At 31.2% G+C, this 17519-nt stretch overlaps 1 protein-coding gene across 13 annotated transcripts in view; it reads right to left on the bottom strand.

Annotated features, from left to right (window-relative positions):
- The window catches only part of LOC143230198 (uncharacterized), a 96301-nt gene that overhangs the window by 9983 nt on the left and 68799 nt on the right, over window positions 1-17519 (bottom strand). For 5 of the 13 annotated variants that reach the window (XM_076463380.1, XM_076463338.1, XM_076463332.1 and 2 more), the window contains 6 exons: window positions 16028-16129; window positions 14701-14844; window positions 10682-10816; window positions 9678-9797; window positions 5019-5142; window positions 1076-1135 (listed from right to left, as the gene is read on the bottom strand). In XM_076463380.1, coding sequence (XP_076319495.1) covers window positions 1076-1135; window positions 5019-5142; window positions 9678-9797; window positions 10682-10816; window positions 14701-14844; window positions 16028-16129 — 685 coding nt within the window. The remainder of the gene's footprint in view (window positions 1-1075; window positions 1136-5018; window positions 5143-9677; window positions 9798-10681; window positions 10817-14700; window positions 14845-16027; window positions 16130-17519) is intronic. The other 8 variants (XM_076463354.1, XM_076463407.1, XM_076463363.1 and 5 more) reach the window with 3 other exon arrangements.

Below are 17519 nucleotides of genomic sequence, written 5' to 3' on the forward strand. Positions count from 1 at the left end.
ACCAAGTGCCCTGTTACATATAATAGTGGTAGATGAACACCAAGTGTCCTCTCACTTGATAGTGACAGATGAACACCAAGTGTCCTCTTACTTGATAGTGACAGATGAACACCAAGTGTTCTGTTACATTATAATGATAGCTGAATACCATGTGCCCCATAAATGTTTATTATCTTAGGGAAAAACAACTCTTTAGAAGGACTGTTGTTCCACTTCAACTGTGAAGTAGGGGTGGGGGTGTAATGCCAACTCTCCAGCTCTCTACTTTGGTTCTTGCTCAGCAGATACATCAGTTGATACAGAGGACTTACTTCTAGTCATGCTAAATTCATATTACTTCATTAGATTCACTTGAACCACCCATAAAATATAATATCACACAATTCCTTGTGGCAAACATCTCTTTTAATCACAGTTTACGAGCTCAATAGATGCAAAGATAAACAATTTTTGTAGTAAAGTGCATATTATCATCTATACCCAGATACTATAATTTAGTTATACACCAAAAAAGAAACTTTAGAAGGGCTCCAGGCAAGAGAAAGTTTATAGACTGGGGAATTGCCAGTAAGACAACAACCAGTTGGTAACTGACAGTCAAAAGAACCAAGTAACTCATATTCCCAAAAGAAAACTTGATAGATGTACTTTGAAGGGTGATAGTCTAGATCTTGAACCTAAAGGTCATTTACAATTTTAATTTCCATTTATTAACAAGTTAGTGATTAGACTGCTAAGAGCCAAAGATATAACAATGACACTAACTGCATATGACCTGTTATTTTAAAATTAAAATTATGTAGTGATTAAAATGCTAATAGCTAATTATATTACTGTAATAACACTTACCACAGACAATGTTTTGAATCATAGTTAAAAGGTTAATACCTCAGTGCATTGGAACAACTGTTTAAGTGTGGTATAACTTGAGATTTACTAACTTTAATGCCTGGACAAATTTAGCTTTGGAAATGATTAAAATAAACAACTTTTGTTTTTCTATAAAAAAAGACCAAAATAATTTTATTTGTATGTAGGAATTAGATACTCAGATCTTTAACTGGCAGTCTCCCACCTGCAGTTCTCCAATATTGGCAAATGTCAGTCAGCTGTTGTCCTCCTGGTGACAGCATTGCTAATGCATAAGAAAATGTCCATTCAATTATCAATACCAATTCAAATGATATCCTGGTTCTCTTCTTGTGTATTTGAACAACAATAGTACATTATTCCTCCACTGATCAGGTGGTTTTGTAGATAATAAATCAAGTAATTTTAAACCAAGAGAAAGGATGAAAACATTTCCCAACCAATCAGTTTACAGAAGCTGAAACACTCACGTTCATTAGAATCACTGCCTATTACACATTTTCTGAATACACAAGGACTACAAACTGAAGTTTAATTTCACCCATAAAAACACTGTTCACTAAAGGTGTCATAACAAACAAAGGCTTGAAAAGTTGTGTATCACATTTCATAAGAACACTGAAGTTAAAATGACTGAATAAAAATAATTATATTTGGTAGCCTACATCAGTAGTTACTACAGTCTATGAAATCCATTATAAATATAAATAAGTCATAAGTTAGACTTATCACAAACATGTCTTTTATTGTGTATTTTTCAGTTAATAAAAGTCATAATATTCTGGGCCAAATGTGATTTACTGGTTATAATGTCAGATTGTAAATTTGAGGGTTCGTGTCCTGTTAATATCAACTGCATTATACAGTTGAATGATATTCCAATGTAATTTATTTCATGAGATCAGTTCCAGAAAGAGTGTTTGGTGATGTTGACTAGCTGTTTTCCCTACACAGCTCAAGTTCAAGTTTGGCTGGTGCAGATAGACCTTGTGTTATTTTGTATGAATATCCAAAACAGAAAAATAAAGATTATATTTCATGAAATTTGAATCAAACACAAAGATTGAGTTGAGCATACATGAATATGCCAAAACATTTGAGTTTACATAAACACAATATTCAATCACAGGTAGTTCTCACAAACTGTATTTTTGCTAGAATTTCTAATTTTCTATATTTAGGTGTTTTTTGTTTGTTTTTTAAATAGTGCCCATAACATCTATGTACCGATTCTAATAATGACCTCTTACCTCATGGAGAATTATATAGAAAGATGGATTTCAGTAAATCTAGATCATAAAATATATTGTAAAAAATGTCTTAACATCTTTGATATTTAAATCAAAATGAATTAATAAGTTAGGTGAAGCAATGAAAATAAATATGAACTTAAAGACATGTGAGTTTGTTGGCATGTTTTTACTTTTCATATGAACTGTGCCAAACAAAATATCTGTAAGTTAAAACTGAAATATATATTTACATAAATTAGTTTGAAAATGTAAAATTACATTTGGTTACTTATAAACACAATCTGTCAACATACATTTGACACAATTTTTGAAAAGTCTAAAATTAATATTAAAGCATTTGAATACAAGTTTTAATAAATTACTCTGAGCAACTTTCAAGTATTTTATCATCAAAAGTGGAAATGTTTTATAAGGTTATGTTATCTGGAAAAGTAAGTATGCTGATTGAGTCCAGTTTGGATGTGGAAAGTCCAGGAATTGAGAAATAACTCAAAAACTGTTACGAGAGAGAGCAAGCATTATACATAAGTATATTAGAATGTTCTCTTTCTATTGGTTATAACTAATGCAGTAGTAAACTTCAGAAACAATTACTGAAATACAGTAAGTAACAAGAGTACATGACTTTCTGATTTATATCTATATAACATAAGAAAACTGGAAACATTAAAGCTAGATATTTTAGTTATATATCTAAAGTACATTTTTAATTTGCACTAAAAAGCAGAAACAGAGAAAGCCAAGAAAAGATTATCCAAGTTGTGGAATTCAGAGCAAAGTAGTGTCACAAGATATAGGAAAGTGAAGATAGAGAGTTCTAAATATTTTCTTTAGAAATTAAGACATTAAAACCTATAATATTAAAGTTTGATTCATCAACTATGTTTTGATGCTGAGTATATTGACATAAATTGGTTTAATAAAATTTTGAATGTAAAACTGTCATTACCTGCACACGTTTACCTGTCTGTAACCAGAGGGTTAAGTTATTATATTTTATGTGAATAAACTTTCACAGCAAAAATGTATTACAGATTACTAGTACGTACCTACTGAATTATGAGAATGTGATAAAACATCTGTGTGTGAGCTGATGGGATTTTTTTTTTAATTTTCTGTTTGTAGAAAAATGATTAAAATTGTTTTATTAATAAGAAAAACCTTGAACTCTGCAGGTTTTGCAGAATATGATATAAATCAGAAGTATTGGTAGGTTAATATATTCAAAATTACTAACCAGAAATAACCTACTTTTTATTTGTCTGTCCTTATAAGAGTTGAAACCAATGTATATACTAATTAGTGTTAAATGATTAATGACATGTTCACTGGAACTGGAGTACAAAGTGTGTACATGATTCTTTATTTTGGTATTAACTGAACTTGTAAATGTTGAATAACAGAAGGAAAAGCAGAGTAAAAGACAGTTATACAGCACACAAACTGAAATCATTTGTCATTCAAAAAATTACAAAAAATCTTCTACTTTTGTTGTACTTTATAATTTAACTTGTGTATATGTAGTTTTCACATTCAACAAAATCTCAAGACCAAACCAAACAATCTGGAAAAAACAAACCATTACAAAAGTTTATAACCCTAGCCAGAATTTTTTTTTATTGAAAACAAGTCTGCATCTAGAGTTGTAAAGTTTAAGTCTACTACTATTACCCCCTCCTATTCAAGTTGTGTCTCCAACATTTTCATTCTACCACACACAAAAATACAACTAAAAGAACAGCTGTCATCTCCTCTCCAGGATCAACTCCCACTCAATTTTGAACACTTCAGTTAAAATAAGTCCTAACAAATGAAATGAGTTAAGACATCAATCATTCTAGTGGTCCATTTAAACACTCAAACATGTTCATATTCTTCCAAAATAAAAGAACTAAAACTCCACGTAAAGTTCGCCAGTCTTGTACAGAGATAAAATCACAGTTCATACTTGACTACTCAGATTAACTTCAAGCACTTTTTAACAACTCCTGGAATGTTTTTCAAGAACTTTCTGGAATCTACATCAAAACTGATCAGATTCAACGAAAATTTTATAAAATTCCTATTTATTTGTTCAACATACGAATGAAAAACTATCAAAATTCATTAGTTATATATTATACTACTTTCATAAAAAACATTCCCTTTCTCAAACACATTCAACCCATAGAAATTCCATTCTCAATTTCAAAGAATTTCGAGTAAGCCTGTGCACTCTGTAAAATTACCTTCATGTTTGGTTTTTAACATCATAAAATATAATTACATCCTTCGTTTTATTCATCACAAGTAGACATCATCAGAGTGAATTGTTGTGTTTTATCACGAAGTACAGCTATATCTTTATTTTTCCAATAACAACAAATATGCACCTCTGATACAAAACCGTTAACAGACAAATTAAGAAAAACGTGTGTGAATGTGAGGGGGAGGGTCTGTAAACTAACAATTTTTATCACAGAAATTCACTGTATGGACTGTAAACTATGTTTTCAGAATTGTTTAGGTTACCAACTTAAATCTCTGCAGAAGGGTTTGCATGATTTTTTTTTTTCATAACAGGGTCAAACCTTTACAAGTTTCGAGACTTGAGTTAAATCTAATATTCATGGCTGTATCAAGTGCTCATCAGTGCCATTTTATCACAGGTAGTAACACAAGCATGTAACAGTGTAGAAATTCATAGACTAGTTTCAGTAAAGTGCACTACTGTGTAGTTAAAAATACATACATATATGTTCTTGTTTGGTAAACTAGATTTTAAAGAATATATTTAATTAACAGTAAGTAAATTTTCATAGTTCAAGCATATCAGCCCTACAGAATACAATTACAGGAAAACATTTCCCAAATGACCACAAAACAAAGAGTATAATGCCATATATACAAACTTACGTGTCAAGGTTTCTACAAGCTGCAAGTTGGCTACAACTGAATTTATCTTGTGCTCCGTAGCTACCTGAGCAGATTTTAACTGGGTATACTGAGTCAACAAATAGCTGACGTTGTTCTGCAGTGTCTACACAAAAAACAAAACAAACACGTTATATATATACTACAATGACTAAACTACTAACAGTACAATTTCCAGCAATACGTTCCATTCAAATACAATGTACATTACAAAAGTTCCCTGTCACAATGCCAAGGAACTATAGCTTTATAAGTTATATTCCAAAAAAATAAATAATATCAAAATGTATAGAAAGTAAACTTTATGAAATTAAGTAAGAGTACCAAGAAAGTACATTAACTAAACATTTCTAATTTATCTACATTTTTTTAGAACAAACTGACTGTAGATCAATTAAACATACAATAAAATAAACTCAGAAGGTCTTATTGTATGGCAGAAACTATTTAATATACTTACTTTTAATTGTTTTGTCTTCAACACCAATTTTCATAAAGATTATTATAAATGTTCCAGATAATATTTCTTGAATTAAATATTATTACAAATTTTATAAAGATGAAAGTCCTAGTGACTACATTGTTAATGTAGTGTGTAACATTACCCTTGTCCTACTATTCTAAAACACCGGTTCTAACCTTTTCTATTATTTTATTTCATGATGCTCTAAACTTCTTGTGGGCTAAGAGATCTTCTATAAGATCGAACCTGGAGTCTGAATGTGCCCTTCCATAAGAGAGATATTTCCTTTGAAACAAGGCATGCACCATGCATGCTTTGGGGAAGGGAGAACTACCTCATTAGGACAACATATTTCTGCTGATCAAGCCACCACAGGGTCCCAGGGTATGACAAGTTAAGACCCTGAGATATGCATACGTGTTTAAATGTGCAAATGCTTCACACATGGGTCTTATACCCAATGTGCAGGATGTAGCCAACACAATAACATTTTTATCACAACATTTCACATTCAATACAACATACGATGATCAAACTGTTCATCTAACTGTCTCCAAACCCTCTTTACTTATCAGCTGGCAATTGGACAAAGTAAGCAGTCAACATTAAAACATTTCCATCCTAATCACATTGAAACTGTTCAGCTGACTGCCTCCAGACCCTCTTTAGTCATCATCTGACAACTGGACGAAGCAAGAAGTCAACAGTATAACATTTCCACCATAATCACAGTAAAACTGTTCAGCTGATTGCCTCCAGACCCTCTTTAGTTATCATCTGACAACTGGACGAAGCGAGCAGTCAACAGTATAACATTTCCACCATAATCACAGTAAAACTGTTCAGCTGACTGCCTCCAGACCCTCTTTAGTCATCATCTGACAACTGGACGAAGCGAGCAGTCAACAGTATAACATTTCCACCATAATCACAGTAAAACTGCTCAGCTGATTGCCTCCAGACCCTCTTTAGTTATTGTCTAATAAATGGATGAAGCAGCTATTACTGCTCAAGAAGAAGAATAAAAAAAAAGATTTCAGTGCTGGTGAATGTTACATCAAGAAAAAATAATACTGAGCATTCTTGAGAGAGTACAACACTTATAATTTTTTTTTTTTTAGTTCTGTTTAAGGTCATTAAAATATTTCAATAGTATTAAATTAAACCATAATCAAACTTAAATCAACAACAAATACAATTAAAACATTACGACAATCTTCTGTAAAAATTATAGTTACTCTTCTAAGTTTGAATGAGAATTCATAATGAAGCACATCATAATAAATAACTCTTTGAACTAATCTTGCTCCCAGAGATTGGTGCAGGTTACTAAAAAAAATAATCACAAAATTAAAGTCTTTGTTATTAGTTTAAATAAGAGAAAATGTTATCTGACTTAATTAACTACACTATGATAATAAGGTAGTTTTATTGTATTTCCAGAATGTTGTAAATCCAAAGAACAAGTTCCTTGATGAATAAGACACTAAGTTGGGTTAGGGAATAAATAAAGTGCTATTTAATAAAATTAATATTCAGTACAGAAAAGAAATCCTATTTTGCAAAATGTATTAGTTAATATATTAATCCTACATTTATACAGATGATATGAACACTGTCTCATTTTATAAATGTATTTTTCCAAAACTATTCAAACATCAAATTGCTTTCAGGACCACATATTCTTTGGTTACGTCTCTAACAACAAACAAGTCAAATGACATTTTATTCTTTAAGAAAACATCAAGTATGCAATTAATTCCACTAATACTGCTGGGTGCCCTTTTTATTTTATGTGAAAAATAAACGAGTCGACTTAATGTGTTGTCAGTTTTCTTTACATTGTGTTAGCCACAAATATAAGACTACTAAAGTCTGAGGACCTCACCAATAGAGAACAGAATAAAGTGTTTGTTTTAAAGCTAAGCCACATTGGGTTATCTTTTGTGATTTGAACTCTGAATTTGTAGCACTGTATGCCTACAGACTTACATCTATCTGACCTGGGGCAAACAGTACAAAAACAAGTGAATAATGTCAGAGTTACACAGCAGTTAAGCCTAAACTTATTTTATAAATATAATATATATATATATTAGGGTGCGTCAGCGGATAAAGGATAAAAATTAAAATGTCCCAATTTTTTTGCTCAGTTGCTAAGTTGTGCCACTGCATGAGAAAAGAACATAGACAAAGTTTCATTTCAATTGCGAAGTATTTAGGGGTTGTGCATCCCTCGCAAAGTTCACTATTTTCCTTAAATTTACCCTACATTACATTGTTAATGGTAATTAAATTATTTAAAGAAATTATTTAATATTTATTGATTATACAATTAGCAAAAACATAAAAACTTGAAAGAAAAATTTATTTCATTGAAGTGTTATCTTGCCTGCCCCCTTCGCATTATGTTCGCCGATGTTCTTCTGCCACCTGAATCATATGCTGAAATTGATCTTCGTTCTTGGTGCGGCCCTTTGATGTAAACTGTTGAATTAAAGCTACTCCTCTTTCAGCTGCGTCATTTGTCACAAAAAGTTTCTTTACTCTGTCTTTTCCTTGTTTGTACTCTTCGGAGGTGCTCCACTCTTTGGTGGTAATGATAAAATGCGCTACTAATATCTAGATGGTAGAAAATTTTCTTCATTGCCGAGGTAAAAAATCTGAAGTTTTCTGGAAACAGCATTGCTTGCAGCATCAACTGTTAAACGTGGAGTTGGCCTAGGAGATCCTTTCACGGTATTCATATTTGAGACCATCTTGAGTTTGTCGCTATTTGTTACACCGTCATCAAAGAGCGCAAGCCCAAATGCAACCTCAGATAAATACCATAAATGCCGATTCATTGCCTTTGTACCAACTTCCTTAATCATATAATTTTCATGCATTGCAAGTTCCTTGAGTAGTGTAAGGTCCCTTCGAGCTGCCACGGAAGCATCCTTAGCTGTAAACCATGAGAGCAAGTAATGTTTAGTTATAAAGACACACAAATCGCCAAGTTTGCTGCAGAAATGTGCATCAAATAAAACACGAGATGAAGCAGGCTGTGGTTGGAGTCTACCAAACTCCTCTTGGAACATCCAAATTTTTAGAGAATATATTGCTCGAGCCATCCATTGTGCACGATGTACATCACCAGAAGTACGGAAAGAAACTGAAGAACGTCCGTGTGGAAGAGGTCCAAGTAAAATGACAGCTAATTCCAAGAGCTCTTTATAATCGTCCCGTGGTTGATGAGATTGAAGGAGATTCTGACAAAATTGAATAATATCATCCTTCCAAGGCTGTATTCGGAGTGGCATTGCTTCTACTGCTGTTATGTACTTAGTTTTATTAATTTAGGCCAACAATCTCTAAAGTTTAAACACAAAGTAATATCTGGACTTTTTGATGTCTCTATCACGAGAGTAGAGAATACAGCGCTCAGAAGAATCTCCAAAATGTGATGTCTACAGGCAAGGTGCAAGAGCTCACGCTCAAGTAACATTTCAATCCTCAGACAGACGCCAGATTTGGATCCTGTATTGGTCGCTGTGGTGTCAAAGCAAAGCGATTTAATTCTGTCTTTTACATTCCATTCTACTAAAACTGATCCGATCTCAGAAACTACTGAATTTGCATCCCCACTATCAATCTTGGGCACTGAAAGAATCTTCTCTACACCTTCACCTGAAACTAAAATTGCCAAACGTTCGATCTTCTCTCTGCCAACCAAGTCAGGCATCAGCTTACCATCCCAATGTAATGTCAAAGGAACGTTTGGAGAAAAACTTTCCTTCAATTCAGCTGCTAGAAGAGTACGGTTAGTAATTCGTTTCCTCCTTATGGAACTTGGGCTAATGGCAAGATCCTTGATATTATGTCCAATATGAGCTGCAAAAGGAAGCAAAATTTGCGGCTTTTCGGTCACTGATCTGGGTTCTGTCTAAAGCCGAAGCTAGCCTTTCACTAATGCCAACTTTTCGTTTGGTTCCGGAAGCACGTTGTTATTTTGTGCACATTGCTCAACCCCTAAATATTAATGTATTGGATTGATTTTTATGCTAGCATATTTTTTTGATTGAATGGAATCAACTTATAAGCGAGCGACTGAGTGTCACAACTTTTTGTTTTTTGACGCACCCTAATATATATACAATAGTTTGTTTTTGCTATTTTAAAAAAATTAACCTTAATACCTTTAATTCTCTTTCATGATCCTTTAATAAGCTGCTTATTGTTGTGCTAAGTAGCTGACCTACAACATTAGTAGCATTGCTGTACCGGTTCAACAGATGATTGTCCACTGGGTCTTTCAACTGTGTAAAGTAAATATACATCATTTAATAAAACAACTATAACCTGAAATCTATCACTTCAACATCTTTTTAAGAATAGTCTTTTTTAATGAGCATACCATTCTTCAGTATTAATTTTAGATTTTTTTTTGTTATCTAATATTATTTTAACCATCTAACCTGAAAAGGAACAAACTAGAATCACTGATATTAACTTATTAGCTTCAATGAAGATCATATCACTATATTACTATCTTAATGGTCATGCCATACTTAAAGTGGACTATATTACTATCTTACTGGTCATGCCATACTTAAAGTGGACTATATTACTATCTTACTGGTCATGCCATAGTTAAAGTGGACTATATTACTATCTTAATGGTCATGCCACACTTAAAGTGGACTATATTACTATCTTAATGGTCATGCCACACTTAAAGTGGACTATCTTACTATCTTAATGGTCATGCCACACTTAAAGTGGACTATATTACTATCTTAATGGTCATGCCACACTTAAAGTGGACTATATTACTATCTTAATGGTCATGCCACACTTAAAGTGGACTATATTACTATCTTAATGGTCATGCCACACTTAAAGTGGACTATATTACTATGTTAAAGTGGATCAAATGCAAAAATGAAAGTTACAAATTGCTGAATATATTCACCAATTACAGAAAAATAAAAAATGGGTTAAATAAAACATCTCTACAAAAGTCCACTTGAAACACAAATTAAAATATTATAAACAGCCTCTAAAACTTATCACAAAATACAATATATAAATAGAGATTTTACCTTAACATGTTAAAGTAATTTTGCATAGAAACATGTTAATAAGTAGATATCATTACAGCAACAAACAACAAAAAGTTACAGAAAGAACAAATTTTTACCTGCTGTATCAGTTCTAAATAGGTGTGAATGACATCTTGTGTTTGTTTCAGGATTTCTGTCAACGTGATATTGGTGTTGCTCATATTTCCGACAGATAGTGTGTTATTGAGCATATCTCTGATAGCCAGGTTAACCTACATAAAATCAATAACCTGAGAGTAACTTAAAAAATACGAGTTAAACTGATCAAAGTGTCAAGACTAGCTTTATTAATATTTTGTTACACAAAGTAACAGTGGTTAGAAAACACACACACACAAACATAATTTGAACTACATAAAATAAGCCAAGTTAGAAAATGTATTCCATTTCATTCAAACTCTGACTGCTGTAACTATACAATGAAGTACAAGTAGCACATTTAACTCTAACTCATAAGTGAAATTACAACAGAGAAACCAGAGAAATTAAAAATTCTTTTGTGACTAGCATTTCAGAGTCTTGTTTTAAAAAGGTGGGAGAAAGCTTAGCCTTCCCAAATAAATTATCCCTCACAGTGAATCATTCTCACCAACTCAAAGATATCGTAGAGTATACATGGAGAGAGTCTGAGTGAGTAACAGAAGATGTGCGTGTCATTCTGAAGTTTATTTACGATCCATACTCTGATTTATTCCAGTAATTGCCCACATATGACAGAATAGCCTACCCAGCCAAAAGAATTATACACCATCTATACATGCCAGGTTTCCACTTTTAATGGTAATGTGTTTTGTTGTTTTTTTATGGTCTTAATAATTTAACCAAATTATTTTTCTTTGTCATATTATTGGTATACTTCAGAAATCAGTGGAGGAATGTTTTCATAACTTGTTTTCATAAATGTTTAGAAAAAAAATTAAACCTCATCTGTAATACATTCTCATTTATGTAATTTTAGTTTTTCAGTAGAATTAGGCCTACAAAGGGAGTTTATTTAAAATTAGGCTTAAGCTAGATACAATTGTTTTCTTTAAATATCACCATTAACTTTATTATGGTTATAAAGCACATTGAAAGATTCTTTCAAGTGAAACAATTATTATCATAAAGATAGCTGTATACAGTTTTCAAGGGTTAATGCACATGGAAAACCGATAATTAATGATGTTTTCCTCATGTTAACAAAACTCAGGCGACTCCCCTACAGATCAAAATAAAAATACGTTCAGTAAAACTGTTCATACAGAATATTTTCTGATTCTTCTATTAAAATAATCAAAATATACCATTAACTACACTCAAGATTAAAATTATAAAATACATAAACCTAGATTTACCAATAACATTAAAGTGCAACACAATTACCCTTTATGTTGCTACTTAATAAACCAATACACAAATAACTAACTTTTTTTTAGTGTAAACTGTGCTAATGAATATTTTTGCTCAATTGATTTGTTTTTAATTTTGCACAAAGCTACACAAGGGCTACTGCACTAGCCTTCCCTAATTTTGCAGTGTAAGACTAGAGGGAAGGCAACTAGTACTCACCACCCACTGCCAACTCTTGGACTACACTTTTACCAATAAATAGTGGGATTGACCATCACATTATAACTCTTCTGATATGTAGTTTTCTAGTCTTATATCACTATTTTGTAATAAGATGTAGTTTTCTCCTCATATGCCACTGTTTCATTATGAGTTTTCTCTGCATGTTTTACATCCAAAAATTATTTCAAATTCCAAGTTAAGTATATACTCATACGAAAAAATAATTCTAAGAAACTGGTGAAAAATTTGAATTATACAAACTTAAATAATCAGGTATTATCACTCATCTTCAAGCAAAAATGGCCCAGCATGGCCAGGTGGTTAAGGCATTCAACTCATAATCTGAGGGCGTGGGTTTGAATCTCCATTACACCAAATGTGCTTACCCTTTCAGCAATATAAGAGATATAAAACTAGAAATCTACATCTTATAACAAAACAATGATATAAGACTAAAAAACTACATCTTATAACAAAACAGTGATGTATGACTAGAAAACTACATCTTATAACAAAACAGTGATGTATGACTAGAAAACTACATCTTATAACAAAACAGTGATGTATGACTAGAAAACTACATCTTATAACAAAACAATGATATAAGACTAGAAAACTACATCTTATAACAAAACAGTGATGTATGACTAGAAAACTACATCTTATAACAAAACAGTGATGTATGACTAGAAAACTACATCTTATAACAAAACAGTGATATAAGACTAGAAAACTACATCTTATAACAAAACAGTGATGCATGACTAGAAAACTACATCTTATAACAAAACAGTGATGTATGACTAGAAAACTACATCTTATAACAAAACAGTGATGTATGACTAGAAAACTACATCTTATAACAAAACTGATGTATGACTAGAAAACTGTCTTATAACAAAACAGTGATGTATGACTAGAAAACTATATCTTATAACAAAACAGTGATATAAGACTAGAAAACTACATCTTATAACAAAACAGTGATGTATGACTAGAAAACTATCTTATAACAAAACAGTGATGTATGACTAGAAAACTACATCTTATAACAAAACAGTGATGTATGACTAGAAAACTACATCTTATAACAAAACAGTGATGTATGACTAGAAAACTACATCTTATAACAAAACAGTGATGTATGACTAGAAAACTACATCTTATAACAAAACAGTGATGTATGACTAGAAAACTACATCTTATAACAAAACAGTGATGTATGACTAGAAAACTACATCTTATAACAAAACAGTGATGTATGACTAGAAAACTACATCTTATAACAAAACAGTGATGTATGACTAGAAAACTACATCTTATAACAAAACAGTGATGTATGACTAGAAAACTACATCTTATAACAAAACAGTGATGTATGACTAGAAAACTACATCTTATAACAAAACAGTGATGTATGACTAGAAAACTACATCTTATAACAAAACAGTGATGTATGACTAGAAAACTACATCTTATAACAAAACAGTGATGTATGACTAGAAAACTATCTTATAACAAAACAGTGATGTATGACTAGAAAACTACATCTTATAACAAAACAGTGATGTATGACTAGAAAACTACATCTTATAACAAAACAGTGATGTATGACTAGAAAACTATATCTTATAACAAAACAGTGATATAAGACTAGAAAACTACATCTTATAACAAAACAGTGATGCATGACTAGAAAACTACATCTTATAACAAAACAGTGATGTATGACTAGAAAACTACATCTTATAACAAAACAGTGATGTATGACTAGAAAACTATCTTATAACAAAACAGTGATGTATGACTAGAAAACTATCTTATAACAAAACAGTGATATAAGACTAGAAAACTACATCTTATAACAAAGTAGTGATGTATGACTAGAAAACTACATCTTATAACAAAACAGTGATGTATGACTAGAAAACTATCTTATAACAAAACAGTGATATAAGACTAGAAAACTACATCTTATAACAAAACAGTGATGTATGACTAGAAAACTATCTTATAACAAAACAGTGATATAAGACTAGAAAACTACATCTTATAACAAAGTAGTGATATAAGACTAGAAAACTACATCTTATAACAAAACAGTGACACATCTATAAAACCAGATCTTTTAACAAAATTGGCACACTTCTAGAAAATTACGTTTTAACAAAATAATAAGACATCTAGAAAACTACATCTTATAACAAAATAATAATACATTTTACAAAATGAGAGTGACATATCTAAAAAAACTATGGCTTATAACAAAATTGTGCCACACGTCTAGAAAAGTCTTATAACAAAATAGTGACATGTCTACAGAACTACTCCAAGAAGTTTTTGCAATAGATTAATATTATAAATGAGTTCTACTGAAATGAAACTTAACTTACTTTAAAGATATGCATCATTCATTCATAGTTAAGCCTTACAACAAGAAAGGTCTTCACATTCCCATGCTTGGAATCAAAATAGGATTTACATAAAAATTTAAAAGCTTTAAAGAAAATGCTCTTTCTTAAGATCAGTTTAAAATATTTACATAGAAACTGTTCAGATTCTCTATATTCCTAGTTGCACTGCCGTTAACTCTCTCCAGAAGAGGTAATATTTCTTTGATCTTTAACATGATAGGCAAAGTTGTGATGTTGATGTTGTCAATAGCTTCTGAAACCCTTAATAACTCCTGAAGAAGATTTAAAAAATAAGAATTAACTGGACTACTATTGCCAAATAATTTTAACCAATAGAATATTAAAAAAAAAGAAATGAATAACAGTACTTACACCATTTAATTCAATATACTTTTTAATTCAATTTTCAAACAATGATAACAGAAAGCTCTTCTAAACCATTTCTGTGAAAGGTAAAAATATTTTATACCAGATCTGTTTTTAACAAAGAATTTTCTATTGTAAGTTAAACAAAATAGAAACACCTTTTTTACTTTTAACATAGCACTGATCAAAACATGAACACAAGTTCTAGGGCATTTCTTGGGGTTTATGGTAATGTTCCTACAAAATTCAATGCATACCATTTTCAGTTTCTTTACTAAAACACTAAAACAAAATGCAATTCAGTAAACGTGTATTTAATGAAACCAAGGTATTTTAGAATTTATTTATGTAAATGTTTCTCTAAACAGCATGTCAAACTTGTACTTCAAATCCTACATATTATTAGATGCAAAAAAATGGAGGAAACTCATTATAGGCTCTCTTCAGCAGTTACTGATGGCCAATCACCAAGTGTAGTTTATTTCTCGTGGTTATTTCAAGACTTTCTTTCCACCAGAACTGAAACTTATAATTTACTTGTAGCTAGTTGATGTAACTGTTGAATCCACAGTTAACTCAAAATAATCCACTATAGATGGCCTGGGAGTGTGAAATCTAAATTCCAACTTTCTAATTACACCCCCCAGAGAATCCCTATGGCAACCACCAAGTTCAGCGACTATTGGTCTACAAGTTTACCACTTATAACTAAACACACACATACACAAAAACTGTCTTAAGATATTAATTCTGAAACAACTTCTGAACTTTTTTAATACATAAAAACAAAATTTCCTTATTATTAAACTTGGTTTTTCTACAAGATTCTTAAAAAAATTTTTTTCTATTTGAAAACAATGTTTTAGTTGTACTATGTCATTACAACTCTTTCCACTTCCAAGTATTAACTGTGATAGGAGGGGAATGCAGTTTCCCTTCTTTTATGACAATAATAAAATAACTGCATGTTCCTAACAAAAATTAATCTGAATAATAGACATCTTTAATTGCCCTTCACAACATGTTACATTAACATGTACTGTCTGAACTACAAAAAATATACTCAAGACTTTATTAGAATAACCTTACATCATGAAAAATATGTTGTTCCTTTGTAAGTTTAGCAGTTTGGTCTTCACGAGACGAACTTGACAGTTTTTCAGTAACATTGGACAAGGCTTGAATTTGTACCTAAAGATCAGATGAAAAACTTAATATATGATTCTGTATTAGCTTTGTCATCAAATTGGCAATTCTATGCACCAAGCTTTATATCACCATAACTGTGACACCTTTTTACATACTAATTTCAAAAAGTGCAGGAACTTAACCTCACTGAGGATTTGGTTCCTCTTTTAACTTTTAATATTTTCAACAATGTCATCCATGAAACAATAAAACAAATATGGACAAAAAATAAAATCTGATAGTTATTTATGAACACTGACAATCATCAACTGATAAAATTTAACTTGAAAGTGCATGTGTTTTGTGTACAACTCTAAACTGTGATTTAAAACCCTCATACAGGGCACCACTCATTCAAAAGGTTTTATAGCAGTAGCTTAAAACCATGAATCTTGAAGTACAAAGTTCAGGGAAGTCAATTATTTATCAGTCTGTTGACCATTTGGCTTCAACCAGTTTCAAGTAATATCATTTTCTTTGTTTAGCAATGATAACTACCCAGTAGTTTCACTGGTAGAGATTTCTGACCAAAATGTGTCATCAGAGTTAATACTGAATCAGTATTTCATTGAAATACATAGAATTGAAGAGGTCAAACAAATATAAAATGAAGGATTTTTACATCTTTGAAGATAGTGGTTTTTAAAATAAAAGAAAAAGGATTTTTACATCTTTGAAGATAGTGGTTTTTAAAATAAAAGAAAAAGAATTTTGATATGCAAATATGATTAATATAAAACATTGTTTTTAGTATCTTTACCCATGCTTGAGTAGAAATTCTTGTAGATTATGATACTCTTTGAATATATGGTTCTTTATGGTAGTATTTGTAAACAAACAAAAGGTATTCATTACTGAAGAAATAAGCTAAAGAAAATATCTTCAACAGAAAAACATTTTCATAAAGCCCTTCAAATGGAGGGTAAAACACAGAAGTTAGGGGTAAAGAAACCTCTCAGCATAATGAGGTACAAATGATACAGACTGTCAAACTTAACATACACATGCACGTGTGTGTTGACATCCATCACACAGAGGTAGCCAACTTCAATACTCTATTTTTTGTAATGGTAACTCTAAACTGTCCAATGGTACACACTGGCTACAGTTTTAGGATTTTATCTTAGAAGAGGGTGAATATATATATATATATAATATAATATAATATTATATATAAGTACTATTTCCACTTTTTCACACACTTTTGGTTTTAAACTTAGAAATCAGTGCTTGATCAGTTAAGAGATAATTACTACCCAACAAGAAAGCAGAATGCAACTGGTATCCAATGAAGTCATTAAGAGTTTAATAATACAAGAAGGAGAACATTACTAAACACTGTTTTATACTGTTTTTGAACAGGTACTGTCAGCTAGTAAGAGAAAAGGTGAAC

The sequence above is a fragment of the Tachypleus tridentatus genome, chromosome 1, assembly GCF_004210375.1.
Source record: "Tachypleus tridentatus isolate NWPU-2018 chromosome 1, ASM421037v1, whole genome shotgun sequence".
NCBI lineage: Eukaryota > Metazoa > Arthropoda > Merostomata > Xiphosura > Limulidae > Tachypleus > Tachypleus tridentatus.